This window comes from Chaetodon auriga, chromosome 21 (assembly GCF_051107435.1).
Source record: "Chaetodon auriga isolate fChaAug3 chromosome 21, fChaAug3.hap1, whole genome shotgun sequence".
Classification (NCBI taxonomy): Eukaryota; Metazoa; Chordata; class Actinopteri; order Chaetodontiformes; family Chaetodontidae; genus Chaetodon; species Chaetodon auriga.
Genome location: NC_135094.1, coordinates 8,493,805 through 8,511,557, shown reverse-complemented (window position 1 = coordinate 8,511,557; position 17,753 = coordinate 8,493,805). Strand labels below are relative to the sequence as shown.

The 17,753-nt window shown below is 43.5% G+C and overlaps 1 protein-coding gene across 2 annotated transcripts; it reads left to right on the top strand.

The window, feature by feature from the left end:
* The first annotated feature begins 953 nt into the window (after nucleotides 1–953).
* On the top strand, nucleotides 954–7,733 carry zic4 (zic family member 4). Of its 2 annotated transcripts, XM_076761304.1 has the most exons (3): nucleotides 1,325–2,560; nucleotides 2,669–3,301; nucleotides 5,476–7,733. In XM_076761304.1, the coding sequence occupies exons 1-3, from the start codon at nucleotides 2,134–2,136 to the stop codon at nucleotides 5,913–5,915; spliced, it is 1,500 nt and encodes a 499-aa protein (XP_076617419.1). In that variant the 5' UTR covers nucleotides 1,325–2,133; the 3' UTR covers nucleotides 5,916–7,733. The 2 variants fall into 2 exon arrangements, with proteins under 2 accessions (XP_076617418.1, XP_076617419.1); XM_076761303.1 differs by having other exon boundaries at nucleotides 954–3,301.
* Nucleotides 7,734–17,753: the final 10,020 nt, after the last annotated feature.

Below are 17,753 nucleotides of genomic sequence, written 5' to 3'. Positions count from 1 at the left end.
CTTGGACCAGAAATAGCACTTCAAAGTTTTGCATTACGCTGGGGCTGTGATGCCTTTGAAGGCTACAGCTGTGAGCCTCATGATCCCATTGCGCAAAGGCCATTTAATAAACATCTTTTGGATCCGTCATGTCTCAAAATATTGACTCAATTCCTAACGTGATGGATATGACGCTGTCAGCACAAGATTTTGACAAGTCAATTCAGAGAAATAACCGAGAGGAATATAGTTGGTTTTTTTTTTTTTTTAAACTATGTTTCTCACATGAAAATATCAGCTATGCGAGTGAGTTCCTTTCAGCATATTCAGCTAATTGCTTTGGGTTATACCTGGAAAAAAAAAAAAAAAAAAAAAATCAGGCATCCAGAAACACAAGTTCATATTATGTCCAGTTGATTTTCTTATCAGCAAAAGTAGAAAAAATAAAAAGTGTAACTAAAGAGCGCCTGTGACAGTTTAGGTTGTAGCTTTACAACCCTCACAAATTACTGAAGATCACCACAGAAGTGAAATGATTACCACATTTCACAGTCGACATCAAAGTGATCAGCACCATGTGACCGTCTTTAAGGTCACAATAATTTATTTTTGTCTGCAGCTACAAAGATTAAGCGTTCAGTCCAAACATCCGCTCTCAAAAAAAAATCTGAAGCGTCCGGTAACACAGTTTTTGGTCCCAACACACAAGAAAAAAATCAAAACACTTAAAATAATAAATCAGTAATGGCTGATAATTATACAGAATTACAAGGGTAAGACAAAAAAAATCTACATTTCAAACTTGTGATCTCAAGTAAGTTAAAAATTTGTCCACCCATGTTTGTTACAGAGATGAAAAATGCCCACCGTCCTGCAGACTATAATCCGTGTACAGTAACATCCAGACATTACTCGACATTTGAATGACTACACGCTGAATGTGATAAGTAGTCCTGTTCGCCGGCCGATGGTTTAAAGAGACAAAGTCTGTGGAAATAATAATCACTGGCAGATCATTTACACGGTCTCTAGTTATGATCCATAATTAATACCTTCCTTTTAGACATTCAAACAGGAAGCAGAAAAGAACCACTGAGACAGAGTATTATACTTTGCTTGATAATATTGTAGTAACCGATACTTACAGTACAGACACGTTTTATTCTGAACTTAAGTCTGCAACGGCACCACCTCCTGTGACCCTCATCTGCTGCCGTCCTGGGTCTAAAACAAAATTACCCCGGATCATAACAACAGGTCCCGTCCATTACATTTTTTTTTTCCTCGGGACAATGGCCGCAGCTCGCCCTATTTACACTCTCTACACACACGGATCCCACCAAGCAGAGCACGAAGTCAACGCTGCAGTGCGCGCTGAAGGGCAAGCGACTGGATGTGTAAATATGGGTATTTATCAAAGCGCACATTGATGGTATGTGCTCCGGACTATTTTAAACTCCCACGTGGAGTTTTCCTTTGGTTAACTTGACAAGTTTTTCTCCACTGGCGCCGATCTGTTACATGCGTAAAGTTGTGCGTAATTTGTGCGTAACACTGTCTTTCATACGTTGCGGGGCAAAATGAAGATATCACTGCATTATTTATGATCCTTACAACTTTTATAGTGACAATATGCATACTCTTTCGAGGCAGTGTGTTGTATAATTGCACAATCAAAGTGGGGAAATTGCTATTTCATAGCCGCGCTGCCTTTGTTGCCTGCGACAAAGAAAGGCGACTGTATATCTGGATCAACTTTTTAGGAGTTTTATTGTACAATAACCTTTGCATAACAACTATTTTTCTCAAGCGTTGCCCGAGGCACTGCGCATGCGCGCTGGCTGCTCGCTGTCACTAAGACATTTTTCTTCACGTTGGAAACTGTCACTGGTGACGTCAATCACCGAGCTCTGACCAATTAGAGCGCAGGGTGATTGTTTAGCTCCACGGGCTGCAGCGCCTACCATGAATCTCTATTCAGTATCAAAGCGTCCTGCTGCTGCCTCTCAACCGAATGGGATTCCATGTAGTCTGCAGATAGACTTAACTTTATAAAGTCTTTTTTTTTTCTTTATTTTTCATTGCGATTAAAATATATTTGTCATCATCATTATTATTTTGCCTGCTGTCAAGTTATTCTAAAATTAGGAAGTAATGAGCGTGGATGCATTGGGAAGCCCCGTGATGGACCCTACGTTTTCCAAACGGAACACGGCGCTGAGATTAGTTGACTTGGCAGGGGCTCACCACCATCACCATCATCACCACCATACCCCTCAGAGCGTGACAGGCTTCCCGGGGTTCAGCAGCCATCCACACTCAATGGCTCACTCGCACCCTGGGGAGATTACTGCGGAACCCCGCCTGGGGCCGAGTCCATTCGGGCCAGAACACATGGGGCACTCCGCGGCCCTCAAAATCAGCCCAGCCCATCATTATCCCCACCACCATCACCACCACCACAATCATCATATGGCAGGCCACAGTGAAGTGGTCTCCAGTCAAACGGGAGCTTTTGGCCCGGTTCAGGCGACATCGGTCCCCTATTCTATGTCTCACACGGCCCAGGCTTTATCCGCAGGTAGGGATTTCCTCATCCGGAGAGATCTGACAGCTCAAGCCATGCCAGTACTGACTGACCAGACTGCTGGTTCAGCCTCTCACCACGGAATGTTTGTCTCAACAACAGGTAGCTATCCCGGACACTATGGTCATCACCCTGACGCTGGGAACCATACCCTCTTCTCCGGACTCCATCACGACCAGCCTTCTAGCGGATCACCGGGTGGCCAAGCGTTGAATGGACAAATAAGGTTAGGACTACCTGGAGAAATGTACGTTAGGTCTGATCACTTGAGTCAAGTGGCAAGCTCCAGGGCTGATCCGTTCTCCGCCTCGCCGTTGCATGGCTACGGTGGTCTGAATCTGAACATGAATCTGGGCGCTCACCACCACCACCACCACCACCACGGAGCCGGAGCCTTTTTCCGCTACATGAGGCAGCCGATAAAGCAAGAGCTGATATGCAAGTGGCTGGAGCCGGAGCACTCGCCGAAGAAACTTTGCTCCAAAACTTACAGCACCATGCACGAACTCGTAACGCATGTGACGGTGGAGCACGTCGGAGGACCCGAGCAGGCGAACCATATATGTTTTTGGGAAGAGTGTCCGAGGGAAGGCAAACCATTTAAAGCCAAGTACAAACTTGTAAATCACATTCGTGTGCACACCGGGGAGAAACCGTTTCCATGCCCGTTCCCTGGCTGTGGGAAAGTGTTCGCAAGATCCGAGAATCTTAAGATTCACAAAAGGACGCACACAGGTCAGTAGCTGTATATTCAGAAAAAAAAGAAAAAGAAAAGAAATGTTGTAAATGCTCTGTAACATGTAAAATAAAATCGAGTCGCATTCTGAAATTCAAATGTAGACTTTGCATAGCAGCCAGACAGGAGTTAGTCATGTTTGCATAAATTACATCTTGTTTTTTAATTTAGCTTTAATTTTATTTTCTCTGCTTTCACGCATTCAAAATAAGCCCTGATGAGCCATGCCAATCAATCAATGCGCGCTGCTGCTGATGGATCTGCACGCATGCAGCTTCTGGGCCACCTGTTTGTTAGGAGCTGCACCAGTGCAAGGTTCTCCACAAAGGTTGAGCATGGGGATTATGGCACGCTCACTCAGGCGTTTAACTGTTCAGCCTCTTGTTTACACCACAGCACAAAGACTGAGACCCACGTCAGGTCCTGTCCATGTAGCTCAGTGCACGCCACACATGACTGGCAGCAAAGTTGGAGAGGTGCATCTTCACGTTCAGTGTAACTGATATGATGATGTGGTGATGATGCTTTTATTTACCCCCACCCCACCCCCGCCACTTGTTGCTCTGTTTATTTGCTATTTAAAGCATGTTGCTTTATTTCAACCCCTAATAATAATAATGATGATAATATTAATTAGTTGTTATGATGATGATGATAGTTGGATTTTTTTTTAATTTGTTTTGCACTATTAAATTTAAAGCTGCACAGAGTGCTTTGATTTAGAGTATTTGAAGGCTTATGTTACCCTTATGTTTTAGTGATATGTCATGGATGCCTGGTGCAATAACGCTTTTGGAATGATCAGCTCTCGATAGCCTGGAGCCAAAGCAACAAGTCGACAAGTGCAGGCGGCTAAAATAATTCACCAACAGGTTGGCAGAGCGTCAATGAGCACTGACGTGTGCACATATGCAGCTCTGGTTTTTAACTTTAAAAGCACACACCAGTGTAGTATGGCTGCTTGCCTCTGTGGCCCAGTGGAGCCAGTGAGGAGACGAAAAAAAAAAAAGGGCCTCAAAATGTCGAGTCAGACTTGTAAATGAATACAATGATTACATTCCCTCTTTTTTTTCGTGGCTGCATGGCACTTCCCCCCTCCGCTCCATTTCTGCGCTCTATGTATTATTCATATAATTTGCTCACATTACCTAAGTACAAATCTGTTAAATTATTTCTGTGTGTTGACTCCCAAGGGGCCTGGTCTTTGGTATCATGTTTAAAACCTATCCGAAAGTGTGGTTATGACTGGGGCTGCCCCTGGGGTCTGTTCCTCGACGGTTTCTTGTACTACACTAATATCCTTGATTGGCTCTCTCAACCCAACAGCTGAAGGTCAAATTGATATTCAACCCGCAAGTGTAATTAGACAGAGGCAATTACATATTCTCAAAAGCTTTAATCGGAGGAGAAAAATCAGCAGTGGATGATTTCCGTGTAATTTATTCAGATTGTCTTTTTTTTTCTTCTTTTTTTTTGCCTTGTCATAATCAGGTAGGAATACTTGTTATTAAGACGCAAAATTAGTTGCAGTCCGCAACCATTTGCAGGATTTTCAAACAGCAGACAGGCTGCCGTTATTTCACGCAGTGGGTGAAGCCTGGCAGTGGCGATGGTTTCATTTATCATGCTTTTCAGTTGGTTTTAGGCCTGCTAGGTCTGTGCTCTTAGCTTGTCTGTTTTGACGTATGCCTTGATGCATGCAGACGCCAGGTATAGACCCAGGACGGTGGGGGTTCAGCCCTCCTGTTTACACCAGGCTGAGACTCATGGCAGGTCTGTCCAAACAGGCAAACTTTTTAGAGTGCAGGTGGGGGAAGTGTGCTTATTGTAAATACAAAAAAAATAAAATAAAAATAAAAATAGATGTAATAATAATAAAACCACATATGAAAAACAACAAAAAATAATGAAAGTGCCAGCTTTAAATCTCTTTCGTTCTTTCTTTCTTTCTTTCTTTCTTTCTTTCTTTCTTTCGATCTCAGGTACTTTGATACTTGTTGCTTACCGTAGTTTATTCTTAGCCCATGTGTGCCCATAGGCTGGAGTCACCCATACATCAATGTATTCAAACATCAAGCTGCTAGAAATTTGGGGGGGGGTCTCATAAAATAACCAGATAACATGGTTTAATGTATTGATTTCTCCTCTATTGCGTCATCATCTCTGTTAACAGGTGAGAAGCCCTTCAAATGTGAGTTTGACGGCTGCGACAGACGCTTCGCCAACAGCAGTGACCGGAAAAAGCACTCCCACGTCCACACCAGCGATAAGCCCTACAACTGCAAAGTGAGAGGCTGCGATAAGTCCTACACACACCCCAGCTCCCTGAGGAAACACATGAAGGTGCACTGCAAGTCCCCCCCGCCCAGCTCGGGCTACGAGTCATCCACCCCGTCCCTGGTCTCCCCCTCCTCAGACTTGGGCCGGGAGCCAGGGGGCTCCTCGGTGCTGTCGGAACCGGTGGGAGCCTCCCAGGCCGCGAATTTAAGCGAATGGTACGTGTGTCACAGCTCAGGTGCCAGCGGCGCCCAAACACCGCCCAGCGGGCGCTCCACGCCCGACCCCACAGACGAGCCACCGTACAGAAACCCGGAACCGAGGGACGCGTTTTAACCCAGCAGAGCTGCAGCGCGGTGCCAGAAGTGACAGTTTGAAAAGCCTGGCTATTAAAAATGGTTTGGCTTTGGTGCCTGCACGCCCGTGAAGGCCCACTGGTCCCCCCTTTTTGGATGAGCTACCAGACACCCAGAGCCAAGAGACGCATTTTAACCGCATTGGAAGGAAAGTGTGCAAACCTTAAAGACGTGCTAATTTCCAGGCACAATAAAAGAATATATATTCAAACCTCAGCGATTGAAAACGGTTGGCTCGGTGCCTACACGCCCTGACGGCCCACTGCTCCACTTGTGGACAGAGTCGTGTAAATCCCTTAGACTATGTGGTACGTTACTGTAGGCTAGGCATGTCGGTGTAAAGTTATTTTGTAAATTCGAGTTTTGACTTCAATATGTTTTTATTTATTTTTCAATCTGACCTTGGAGGATTTTTTGTATTATCGAACCAAAGTGCATGTTTCAATTAGGGCAAAACTGTACATTTGTAAATTTTGTAAGTTTCGATGTGTTGATGTTGATAATTTTGTAAGGATCTGTCTGAAAGCAGTCTCTTACCGATTACTGCCGTTATTTGTACAAACATTTTATGTTTACAGCATTTTTTCCCCCATTTGTGCAGAGGGTAAACAATCGAACTGTTTCATAGCCCTGCAGTATTTGATATACGACCGTGAAACTCTAAATGTTTTATCAAAGTGGGCATTTTGTGGTTTTGTATCATTGTCGTCAATATATATATTTTTCCTTTTTTGAATATCTCAAATCGAGCGGCTCTCAAAATGCGTACCGAATTGCCTTGTAATTTGTGAGTATTTTGAATAAATCTTGTATGACTAAAGTGAAATCTGCTGAGCTATTCTGCGTCTATCTGGAACTTACATCCGGTTATGTTAGTTTTCTTAAAATTACTCACTTCTCTGGGGAAAAAAAAAAAAATATGTGCAAAATTTCTGAACTTGTTTATGCCTTTAAAAATAATATTTCCATGAAAACAAAAGAAAACTGTTGCTGTTTACGCACAGCTTGCAGCTAAGCTCGAGAAATGACGCACCAACTTCTGCTTTTCAGACTCAGACAAAACTGCAAAAACCCAAAGAAATAAATGTAAAGAAAAGCCCTTTGCGTTACATTTAAACCTTCTATTTTCTAAAGTGTTTCTCGGTTAAAGGGAGCGACTTCAATTGCGCCCCACTTGTGTTAAAGTCTTACTTTCTGAGCTGAGCTGAGCTGCGGGCTGAGGCAGACGTGGGCAGAGTCTGATGAAGGTCTACAATATTCTGATCCAGACTTCAAAGAGCATTTGGTACAAAGAGCCATTTTTTCACGACGGTGAATCCTCATGGTGAATTAAGATTTCTATAGCAATGGCCAAGTCAAACTCAAATGATATGGGGCCAAGTCCGTGGACTCAAAAGCCTGCTCTAAAGAATGTAATATTTGCTTCCCATGGGGTAGGAAACGGTAATCTATGTCCTTTATATTGCAGACGAGGGCAGTATAAAGAAGAAAAATATATTCTTTTGCTCCAGGCCTACTTTACGACAATCAAAGGAGAAGCCGCTAAAACGCAGTTGTCTCCCACCATAATAGACTTGCATGGCGAGAGGGCCGAACTGCTCAATGGACACATTTAACCATAATCATATTTTAGGCTCAATACATGAAATGTGTAAAACCAGAAGAGCTGCGCTGCCTGTAATGATGACTGCACATGTTCATGACAGACGTGGAAATTAATTATTTCAGCTCTGAACACTTTCTTTTTCAGTCCTATTTTTTTTTTCCAGTAGTGTAAAATAAAATGAAAAGTGTCAAATAGAGTTGAAGAGGAGTGAAAACTTTCAGTTTACAGAAGACGAAAAAAAAAGGGCTCTGTTGTGCTGTGTGGGAGAACTTTTTGGCGGAGGGGTAAAATTCACCCCGGCCTTGACTGAGGCAGAAGTGGGTGGAAACAACAGAGCTACAACTCTCTGATATAGAGTTTGGTTAAGTGCATGACAGTTTGCTCTGTGGAAGAGGCCCAGATGAAAGAAAAGAGAGGGGAAAAAAAAAAACACTAAACCAACCAAACAGAAGAAGATGATGGTGATTTTGGCACCAGTTCTTGTGCGTAAAAAGAAAAGAAAAGAAAAAAAAAACAAAGGAAGGACGAAAAAAACAAGATAGTTGGATCTCAATTGAAAGTGGGAGTCTTTGAAGTGGGAGTTGATATCAGAGGGATTCTTCTAGGTCGTCTGAACGACGTTGATGACACGGAAAGCCTTTTGTCACCGATTTGTTGGGCTCCTCTCTATTGGGCTCCTCTCTATTGGGCCGTCTAAAGCTTTTAGTTCCAGTCGTCAAAACGGACAAGAACTAACTGAGTCGCGTAAAAACATTTTCCATTCAACGCTGAGAGTGAAGGATAGGCAACATTTTTAAAGGGTTGTTTCATGAGAGGAAGAAGGAGAGAGGGAGAGAGTTATAACACGAGTCAGTAAGGTACGGCAAAGTGTTTTTTAGCCCAAGTGTTTCTGAATGTGATCTTTACTGCAGCCGGAGATCAAAGAGAAAAGGCCCTGCGTTCATTTAGAAGCCACAAAGTAAAAGAAAATCATGGCCCGGTGCTGCAGGACTGCGCTCGTCTGCTCTGCAACAGTTTAGTGACATTTACGCGGAACAATTTATGACTCTGACCAAATATAAACATCCTGCGTTCAGTCAGAAATGAAGCTGGTGTACAAGTAGCGAGGAAGCTCGGCTCCAATGTAAGTGTTAAGTGAACTGGTGTTTGCACCACAGCGCGGATATGATGATTGTTTGCTTTTATTGTGAAAGTTAAATTCCCGGCGCGCAGACGCTGGATCCCACAGGCAGCCAGAGCTGCACGAGAGGATCTGTAACAACTGGTCCCGTTGGGTTCACTCATCGGGGCTTCCCACCTTCAGCTGAGTGACAACCTCTGATCTGATATCAGCTCTGGGGTCAAGAATCAAGAACAGGTGTGTCTGTCTGAGAGAGAGGAGGAGGAGGAGGAAGAGGAGGAGGAGGAGAGACTCTCCAGTGGAGCAGCAACACGAACGCCAGACCTCTCCAAGAAACAAAACAGGAAGCTGGTGGCGGCATCACAGTTTCACAGGAAATATTCTCATTAATTATAGAAGAGGAGATGTTTTAAAATAAAAAAAGAAGAGGGGAGGACAAAACTTCCAAAGCGCCTCGAAAAAAGAAAATGAATCCATTTCATTTCTTCCAAGGCCCTCTCACCAGCACGGCTGCATCCTAAGGCTCATTTGAGTGTGAAATATCATTTCTTTGTAAAATAATGGAGGCGGTAATCCTACTTCCGGAAACTGTCCGGCATTATTGAACAAAACCCTTTTAATAGGGGGATTAGCAGTCTAGGAGTAAAAGGCTCACCCCCCCTCTCCTTCCACACCACCCCTCATCAGTCCCCCCTCCGCCTCTTCCTCCACGCCCACCCCACGCTCCAACACCACCATCAGCACCTCCTACACCAACCAGGTCATAATTATCAGGAATGAAGTGGCCGAAATTGGCATGGAAAATAAGGAGAAAGGCAGACAGGTGCAATAGAGCCACCAGAAGCAGACCGGAAAAGCAGGACAGAGTTGTTATAATAGAGCTGGCATCCTGGGAACACTGGTCGAAGAGAGAAGGGCATTGATTTTACCATTTATTCTAGTCAATAAACAAATAGATTTTAAATGTGGCTAAAAATCTCCACAGAATGCCCGATTTCACACCGTCATCCTTCCTTCCCCTCCATCTAAATATTATTGTAGGATTATAGCGTTTTTCTTCCCGTAAAGGAGCATTACACTTTATTTCTTCGACTTTGATCGAGTGTGCAGGAGTGAGGTCAAAAGGCAAACCGTGCGCACCCGCAAGTTAACTACACGATCACATGGCTCTTGATGTATAGGCTACCACGAGCTTCCGTCATAAAGATTTATGACAACCTTTAAAGCTAAATTAACTGTATTCCGCATATAAAAAGGTGAGCAAGCAGAGTCGAGGCAGGTTTAAGGCTACACCCCTGCGGTAGCTTTTGTATATAGCAGGCAAGCCTCACATAAGTCAGGAGAGGCTGAAAAAAAAAATCTGTGCCAATAAGACCTTATAGACCCCCACCACCGGCCTCCACCTCCACCCCCCCACTCCCAGGTTTTAGGATTACCGTCATCCGCAGATTTCAGGAAACCAAGTTATTTTACTTTCATAGATGAGCTGGCTCCCTCCAAAGCGAATCAGCCCCCCAGTAGCCTATAGGCCCGAACACGGATTTCTAACAACCTCCACATTATATGGCAGAATGTGCCACATACTTCACACCTGCACTCTGAATAGCAGCTCCTTTTCAGCGTATGATACGCCTGTTGGTCTTGGTCTCAATGCAGCTGCATGAATGAATCAGCGACCCGCTCATTTGGTCTCTTTTGATCTGAGATCTCCTGCTCTCACTTGATCTCGCGGTCTGAACGGAGGAGTAAGCCACGATGACTTCCCTCTTTAATGCAAGTCGTTCCATATATGAACTTGTTGCTGCAAACATATAGATCTAAATATTGCCAGGAGTCTATTCAGACGTCGCCGCGTGCAAGTGCATATGAAGAGGAGGGAAAATATGGGGGATTGAAAACGTGCAATTCTTTCTGCCGCAGCTCAGTGTAAACAGTAATCTGGTGGCGCACTCGATTTCTTCCTGCGCATTTACGCAGAGCTCTAACACACGAGTCGTGTTTTTAAAATAACTTCTCAGTGTTTCACAACAACAAACCAAAGGAAAATATTTCAGATTTCGAAACCTAATGTGAATAAGGGTGTTTGTTTAGGAAAAAAAAAGGCTGGTGTAGGCTACTCAAACCTCAGATTGAGAGAAAGTGGGCCATGCATCATGCAGAATAAATGATTCTGAATTTGAGGACTTGCCCTTTGGCGACTAAGGCGCGCAGTAATATATCATAACGTGAATTTATCATCCTCTGCTGACCTCCGCGTGATGTGGGAGAGTGTTCGGTGACACTGAGGCTGCAGTCACGGCGAACAGGTGTGTTCAATTCAACAAAGAATATGAAACTCTACTAAGGACAGAAATGTTAAAGTTCCGCAGGCCTCATGCTTCAAGTTTCAGCGCTGAGCACAACGACCCCATGCGTGAGCCCGAAGAGGCTGAGATAGCCAGTGCTGCTGAAATAAAAACAAAATAATGGTTCTGCACTGGAAGTGGTTCACAAACAAGGAAATGAACCGTTTTAGGACAAAAAGAACCCTCCTACTGATTTAGCCCAAGCCATAATGGCAAAAGTGCGTTTCTACACTCGATAAAAGAGACAGTATATCATCATATATCAAAATAACACAGAGTATTAGGGGATGCAAATGCTGCCAGTATTATGAATCATTGGTTTATCTGCACTATTTCACACGTCAGACTGGAAATATGTTCCAAATAGACAAGCAAATGCACAGTTTGAGAAGAGGCATAATGCATGTGATCAGTGTAGCAGTATCGAAGACTTTGGGTCATTTCGCCATCTCCCGCAGGAAAGACATTATGCCTCTCATATTTACATACTCTTTAATATTTGTCAAACATTCATAAATTACAAACTAATGAAATGTTCGACGGTCCTTGGAGATCCAGCTAATGAAGACATAGACTTTTGCTTTTGACACATCTTTGTTAGGTTTAATACCATTCTCTCTATCACGCTCTATTAACTATTATTATACTTATGTCAGGCCACCGCTGACACGTTACGACATCAGGATCACCTGCTGGAGGTGGGCACGCCGTGGGATATAAATGGCCTCCATCCATAATGCCAGTAGCCTGTAGAAAAAGTGTTAAATGTCAGTGAGATTATTATTATTTAAATGAATAAGATACAATAAAAAAATACCTAAAAAATATACATATTTTTAAAGAAGTAGCTCAAAATTCAACCGTGTTTTGCGCGCATTTTTGGAGCAACTTTGACAAGTGTGAGAACATCCCACTGCGATATTTTCCACTTCCACAGAAAAATAAAGAGATAAATACACAGTGTAATGCATGATTTGTTAAAACGGATATTTTTGCTGTGCACGCAGCTTGTGTGACCACTACAACGTCAAGAGGCACTTGGAGGACTGAACCTGTGAAACGAAGGAGAGGAAGAGGAGGTGGAACAGCGGAGGAGGGGGGGGATATTAATTATAGAAGAGTGTCGCCGGTGTAGAGTTAATTTCCGCTCAGGCCAACCGTTTATTTATTCATTCGTTCATATCATTATTTCCTCTTCCTTCGACCCAACGCACGCCAGAGCTGCACACACACTGAAACCCAGCGCTGATCAAAACGATACACCAACTTGGAATACTTTGAAATTCAATGAACGGGAGGCATTGTCACCGCAACAATATAGATCCTTGGAGACGTGTTTATTTGACAGAGCAAATCCCCAGCGTGTCAGGGTTGTCATATTCCCCTCAATGTCCGATGCAAATGCCGCGGCATAATCAGATGCAGCAGCATGACGCGTTTATTACTTTGTCAATCATTTTGATACGACGGCATTGAAACAAAGCGAGCCCACGTCCGGTAATAGAATTAAAGAAAACCCTTTCAGCGGCAGGCAATTTCAGTTTGACGCGTAAACCATATGTAGGCTAAAGTTCCTCTCAGAGGGGTCAGCGGGTCTTTATCTGTCCGTGGAAACTTTGCTGCCACTGTTCACTTCAGCAGCAACCATGATAATGATAGTCCTAATGCATTTTACGCCATAATTCTGGTTAAAAACTCTTATTTCGGAGTCTCAGTGAATTAAAGGCACTTGATTCTGTCCAAAGAAACACAAAGCAGCACTTTAAAAATATATATACATATTCCCACTTCAGCGCAGAAGACGCTATGCGAGGCTTATCCTCCTGGTCCACGAGTTAATTCATCAAAAGAAAAAAGAAAAAAAAGTTTCAATAAGATTTTTTTTTTCTTGGTTTCAATAATAAGTCGACCACTGTGACATTCTTTGAGCTTAGGCTATCTTCATAATACTGATTTGTGTAGCCTTGGAAACTACTCAGACCAGCGCAGACGCAAGCCCAAAGACTTTTTTGTTCATTTATTTCTGCAAATTCGCCACTAAGGCTGGAATAAAAATGACTGCAAGTAGAGCAACATTTTTTTAAAGGAATATGATAAAAAAAATAAAATAAATAAAAGCACAACCAGTGCAAGAGCAGACGAGGTAAGTGTCGTTTTCCCCTCACGTTATTGCACAGCCTATAGGGAAAGAAAAAAAGAAAAAACGCACATGCGTGGATGATATGTGAGTGTGTGTTGAGAACTGTCAGGAAATCAAACCTCTGAGTCCTCACCCAACGTTAAGGCTGTCTAATTTCTAGGCATAATTAACTTTATGCTCAAAATCAATTGTTTCCTGTACACAGCCAGGGTCCAGGACTGCAAGCAGTGAGAGGCCTATTTGAGCATGTGAGAAAGCAGGAAGCAGCCCTACCTGCCACTCATTAAGCCCACAAAAACTCAATACAAAGAGGGGGGAAGAAGGATTAGACCTGCTCGTTATACCTGCCGCGCAATTAACACTACTTATTCTGCTAATCCCTCTGTTCTAGAAATAATTGAAGTTGCAGTAATAATACAAAAAAGCCAAGCACGAACCCATGCCTCAATTGTAGAAAATGCTTTTTTTTTTTTCTTCTCGGGCACGATAATTAAAATGATAATAATTTTGTTTATCGTATGTCAGGAATTCAGGTTGTAACGTCCCTCTCTTCCCGCGTGTGTTTGCTGAGGAGGTGAGGAGTGTGGGAGGCAGGGCTTGCCTTTAAGGAGCCCAAAGAATCATCTGCTCATTTGTGCTGAATGCTCTTCCTCTTATTTCCATGCGAATCAGGTTGAGAATCAGCATCTTCCTCCTCCGCCGTAAAGCGGGTAATCACATCCCCCTTTAGAAACGGAGGTAGCTGCAACCCTTTGTGCCCGTTGTGTTGTAGGTGAATCGGAGCACACTTGAACTGAAAGAGGACTTGACCTTTGCCTTTATGTTTCCCCCCAATGTTTGTCTAAATCACAATTGTCTTTTGTGAGGGGACATGCGCTGCCGTGACACGTCCCATTGAGCGGATGGATGTTCGCAGTCAGACGGGCTGGAGGGGACGTCAATGGCTCATAGGTGTTTGTAAACTTTTTGGTGACCTGCTCAGAAAAAAAAAAGGAGCACTGAAACAGGGCAGGATGGAGAGGGGTGGGAAAAATCAAGCACAGCGTCTGAATAGGCAAACACGAGTTTCCATAGGTGATTAATTTCTCGCTTCTGTGTGCTGTAAACACGTTGAAGACGCGTTTAAGGACCCCCGCGACGCTCCAGGACGCGCACGCTTCGTATCGCGGGAGGGATAAACTTGTTACCATTCATGTCACCGCGCAGGTCTACCTACATCTCTGCTGGATGGACACACGGGTCAGTGGAGCTCTCGGAGGTGGGATTCCTCCAGGTTTCTGTCATGCGTCTCTCACGAGTGTAAACAAACGCTGGCCTGGACGCACAATCACGGAGCGGTAATTTCTCCAAAGGCGGCTGTGCTGTAGGGCACATTAAAATGTAATGAATGTAAATAAATGACAAATTCAGACAGATTTTTGTCTGTTAAAATAATATCATAACTTCCATAAACTGTAGATTTAAGTGGCAAGACCTATTTACAAAAAAATAAAATAACATATAATTCAATTAAATATAAAAACATATAATTTTACCCCCAACATCCTTCTGAATTAATTGATTTTAATTTTCAGAATTCACTTATAAGGCTTCGTTTTGCACCAATTACGTAAATAAGTGCTGATTAAATCCGGTGCAGTGTGTAACTAAAGAGCATAAAAGGTTCATATTCTCCCGTTTTAATCACTTAAAAGCGTGTGTAAATCTCACAGTGTAACCTAACAGCAGCAGAAAACACTGATAACTTTTACCCATCGAGTCCCTGCGAGGCTTGTCAATCACATCAAATCCATACATATGTTTTGAATTTCAGTGGTTGGACTTAACACTGTAACGCGATTAAACTGTGCAAGAAAAATGGGTCGCGTTTATATCCCAAATACTCCAATAAATCAGCTAAAGAGAGAAGTACATGCGCGCAGAGAGCATCGCTAGGGGAGTTATTTTGATGCACCCACTAACAGCATAGTGGCTCAGACCCTCCTTCCTCCAGGCTTTTGACACGTTGCAGCACTCTGGTTGTCAGTTTTCACAGGATCTTTATTTCTGTGTTGCAGTTACTCTCAGCACTCACTCAGTAAACTGCGGGAAAGTTGCTTGGGAGCGATAGAAATACTAACGGAGCCAGTAAAACGACTGCTGTTTATGACAGGAGGGACATGATTGCGTTGGTCGCAGCCTATGGGGGAGCAGGAATGTGTTCATTTATCATGAGTGGCAGCGTGTGAGATGACATGCAAACCCGAGACAGCAGAAGCCCCCTTTTCTTCACCATAAAGCTTCATCAAATGACTCTATATGATGATAATTACACTGCTGAGTGTTGGAGGTGCTGCCACGTTTACTGCCAGCCTTCATTTTGGGCTGATTTTGCTCATGCATGCACAGATTTACTTAATATAAATGTAACATTGAAGGGCATGTGATCTTAATTTCTTTCTTTGAGATTCTAGCAATTGCTGCACCACAAGAGGCTCGTGCAGCATTTGCCTGAAACTAGATTGCCGGACCGATATGGGATGTCATGTAAATAAAAGTCCCAGCTGCATACAAGGGCATGATTCATATGGCAACAATCTGTTTCTTAGAGTTACTAATAGTAGCTTTTTAACCGTGAATTGTGCAGAAAAACTGTCCTGATCCGCAGAATAAATCTGCAATCTGGCCAAAGTAAAAAAAAAAAAAAAAAATCTATTAAACATCTAATTTTGCAGCTGTAAAGGCATGTACTCACACTTGCCACTTAGCCAGATTTTGCCCTAATATGTGTACAGAGTGATATCTCAACTCTCTGCCATTGGTGCAGTGCCTTCAAACTGGGAATATTTTGGCACCAATAAACTGCTACTAATGCATACACAACTTCAGCTCAACAGCAGACGCCCTCCAACACATTTCAGAGGTATAAGTGTGACCCCAAAGAGGAGCTATTGCACCCTTTGCAGCATTCGCTACTCCATGCTCATACAGTGTGGCTCAGGGGTGAAGATCAGAAGGTGAAAACAAGGATTACCAAGACTGTGTCAAATGTTAAAGCTCCCGCGAGACTTGCCAGAATATCATAATTAATGTTTAGGGCAGATTTGAAACGTAGACTCTTGGCGGCCTTCAGGGCACAAAGGGAATGTGTGGAATTTCATATGCCTATCATTTAGCCTGCAGAAAGACCTGCAAATTGAGTCACTGCTCACACTTTCTCACTCATATTTTCCCTCGCTTTTCCCTCTTTGCACACTGATTACAAGCTATAGTCTGATGTTCCTCCTGAAGAAGGTGGAGATATGGAAAGTGTAAGTGAGCTGGCTGTGAGCATGTCACACCTGTGCATCTCCTGCAGGACTTTTGGTGGCACCTTTGCTCATACAGTAGCTGCATAGAACTGAATAAATGTAGCATGTGGGCCGCCTATTGAAAATTATTGTAGTTATTTTTCATGGGAGATGACAGTGGGGGGGGGGGAGTGTTGTTTTTATGGGTTGTACTGGTAATCAATTTCTGTCTTTCTGCTTTTTCAAACCGGGTCTGGGGGCGGGGAATCCTCCTCTATCATCTCCTTCTCTCCATAACTTTGTTCCCTTCGGTCTGCAGATCAAAGGCCTCTGAAATTGGTGTCCCGAAGATGTACATTGTTGAGATGACAGGATGACAATGCGCAGAGAGAGCGTGGTCTATCAGACATGTCAGCCCGCAGAAAGGAGAGGGAGGAGAGGCTGAGAAAGGCCTGGGTGTCGATTTAATACCCCAACTGGAGGAATTTGAAGCTTTTAGCTGTGGCCAAGTCGGTTTCTCTTCAGCATTCTCCCAGTTAGCATCTGTGATCCATGTCTGCAGGGGTGGGAGAGTGGGGGCATCTGCTGAACATGGGCGACAACAGGGTCCAAATTTGATATTGCTGATTTTAGGATTTTTGCAAAAGGGAGAGACTCAGCATTGATTAGTATTTGGAAGTCAATGCATAGACAAATATAGATGTTCTCCAACCTGTGCGCATCTTGCGAGACATTCGGTGACATCCCAATAGATTCAGACACTTTGTCATGAAGTGAGGTGCCTAAAGTAAATCAAATCGGTGCGTTAGGTCTAATCTTGTGTGTGTGAGAGACAGAGAGGGTCAATCAGAGACAGACTTGTCTCTGCGTCCGCACGTTGGAGCGTCTTTGCGTTGCAACCTGCTGCTCCAACAAAGACTTTAATGGTTGAAAAGCATCCGAGGTGACTGGAGCTCCGACATTCACAGAATAAATATTTGTATTCATTTGAGAAATGAGGATTTGAACAACGAGACAAAACCCGACAAAGCACAAAAAAAAAAAAAAAAAAAAAAAAACACCGCATGAATGCAAGTATTGTCCCCGGCTTTGAAATTCTGATTCACCATATCATAACCCCTGCGAGGAAAAAAACATCAATATCCCCGCGGAAAGGACACGTTTCTATGGAAAACCAAAGAATTTTAGCGCATAACAGATCTGGCGTAGGAAAAGGGGGGAGTGGGATCAAAGGGATCAAAGGCTCGGCTCAAGAAGGCTTTTGCGTGAAGAAAAGATGGACGATGTTGACTTTTAAGCGTTGGTAAGATTTTGGAGACTCATTTTCTGCAGCCCGCG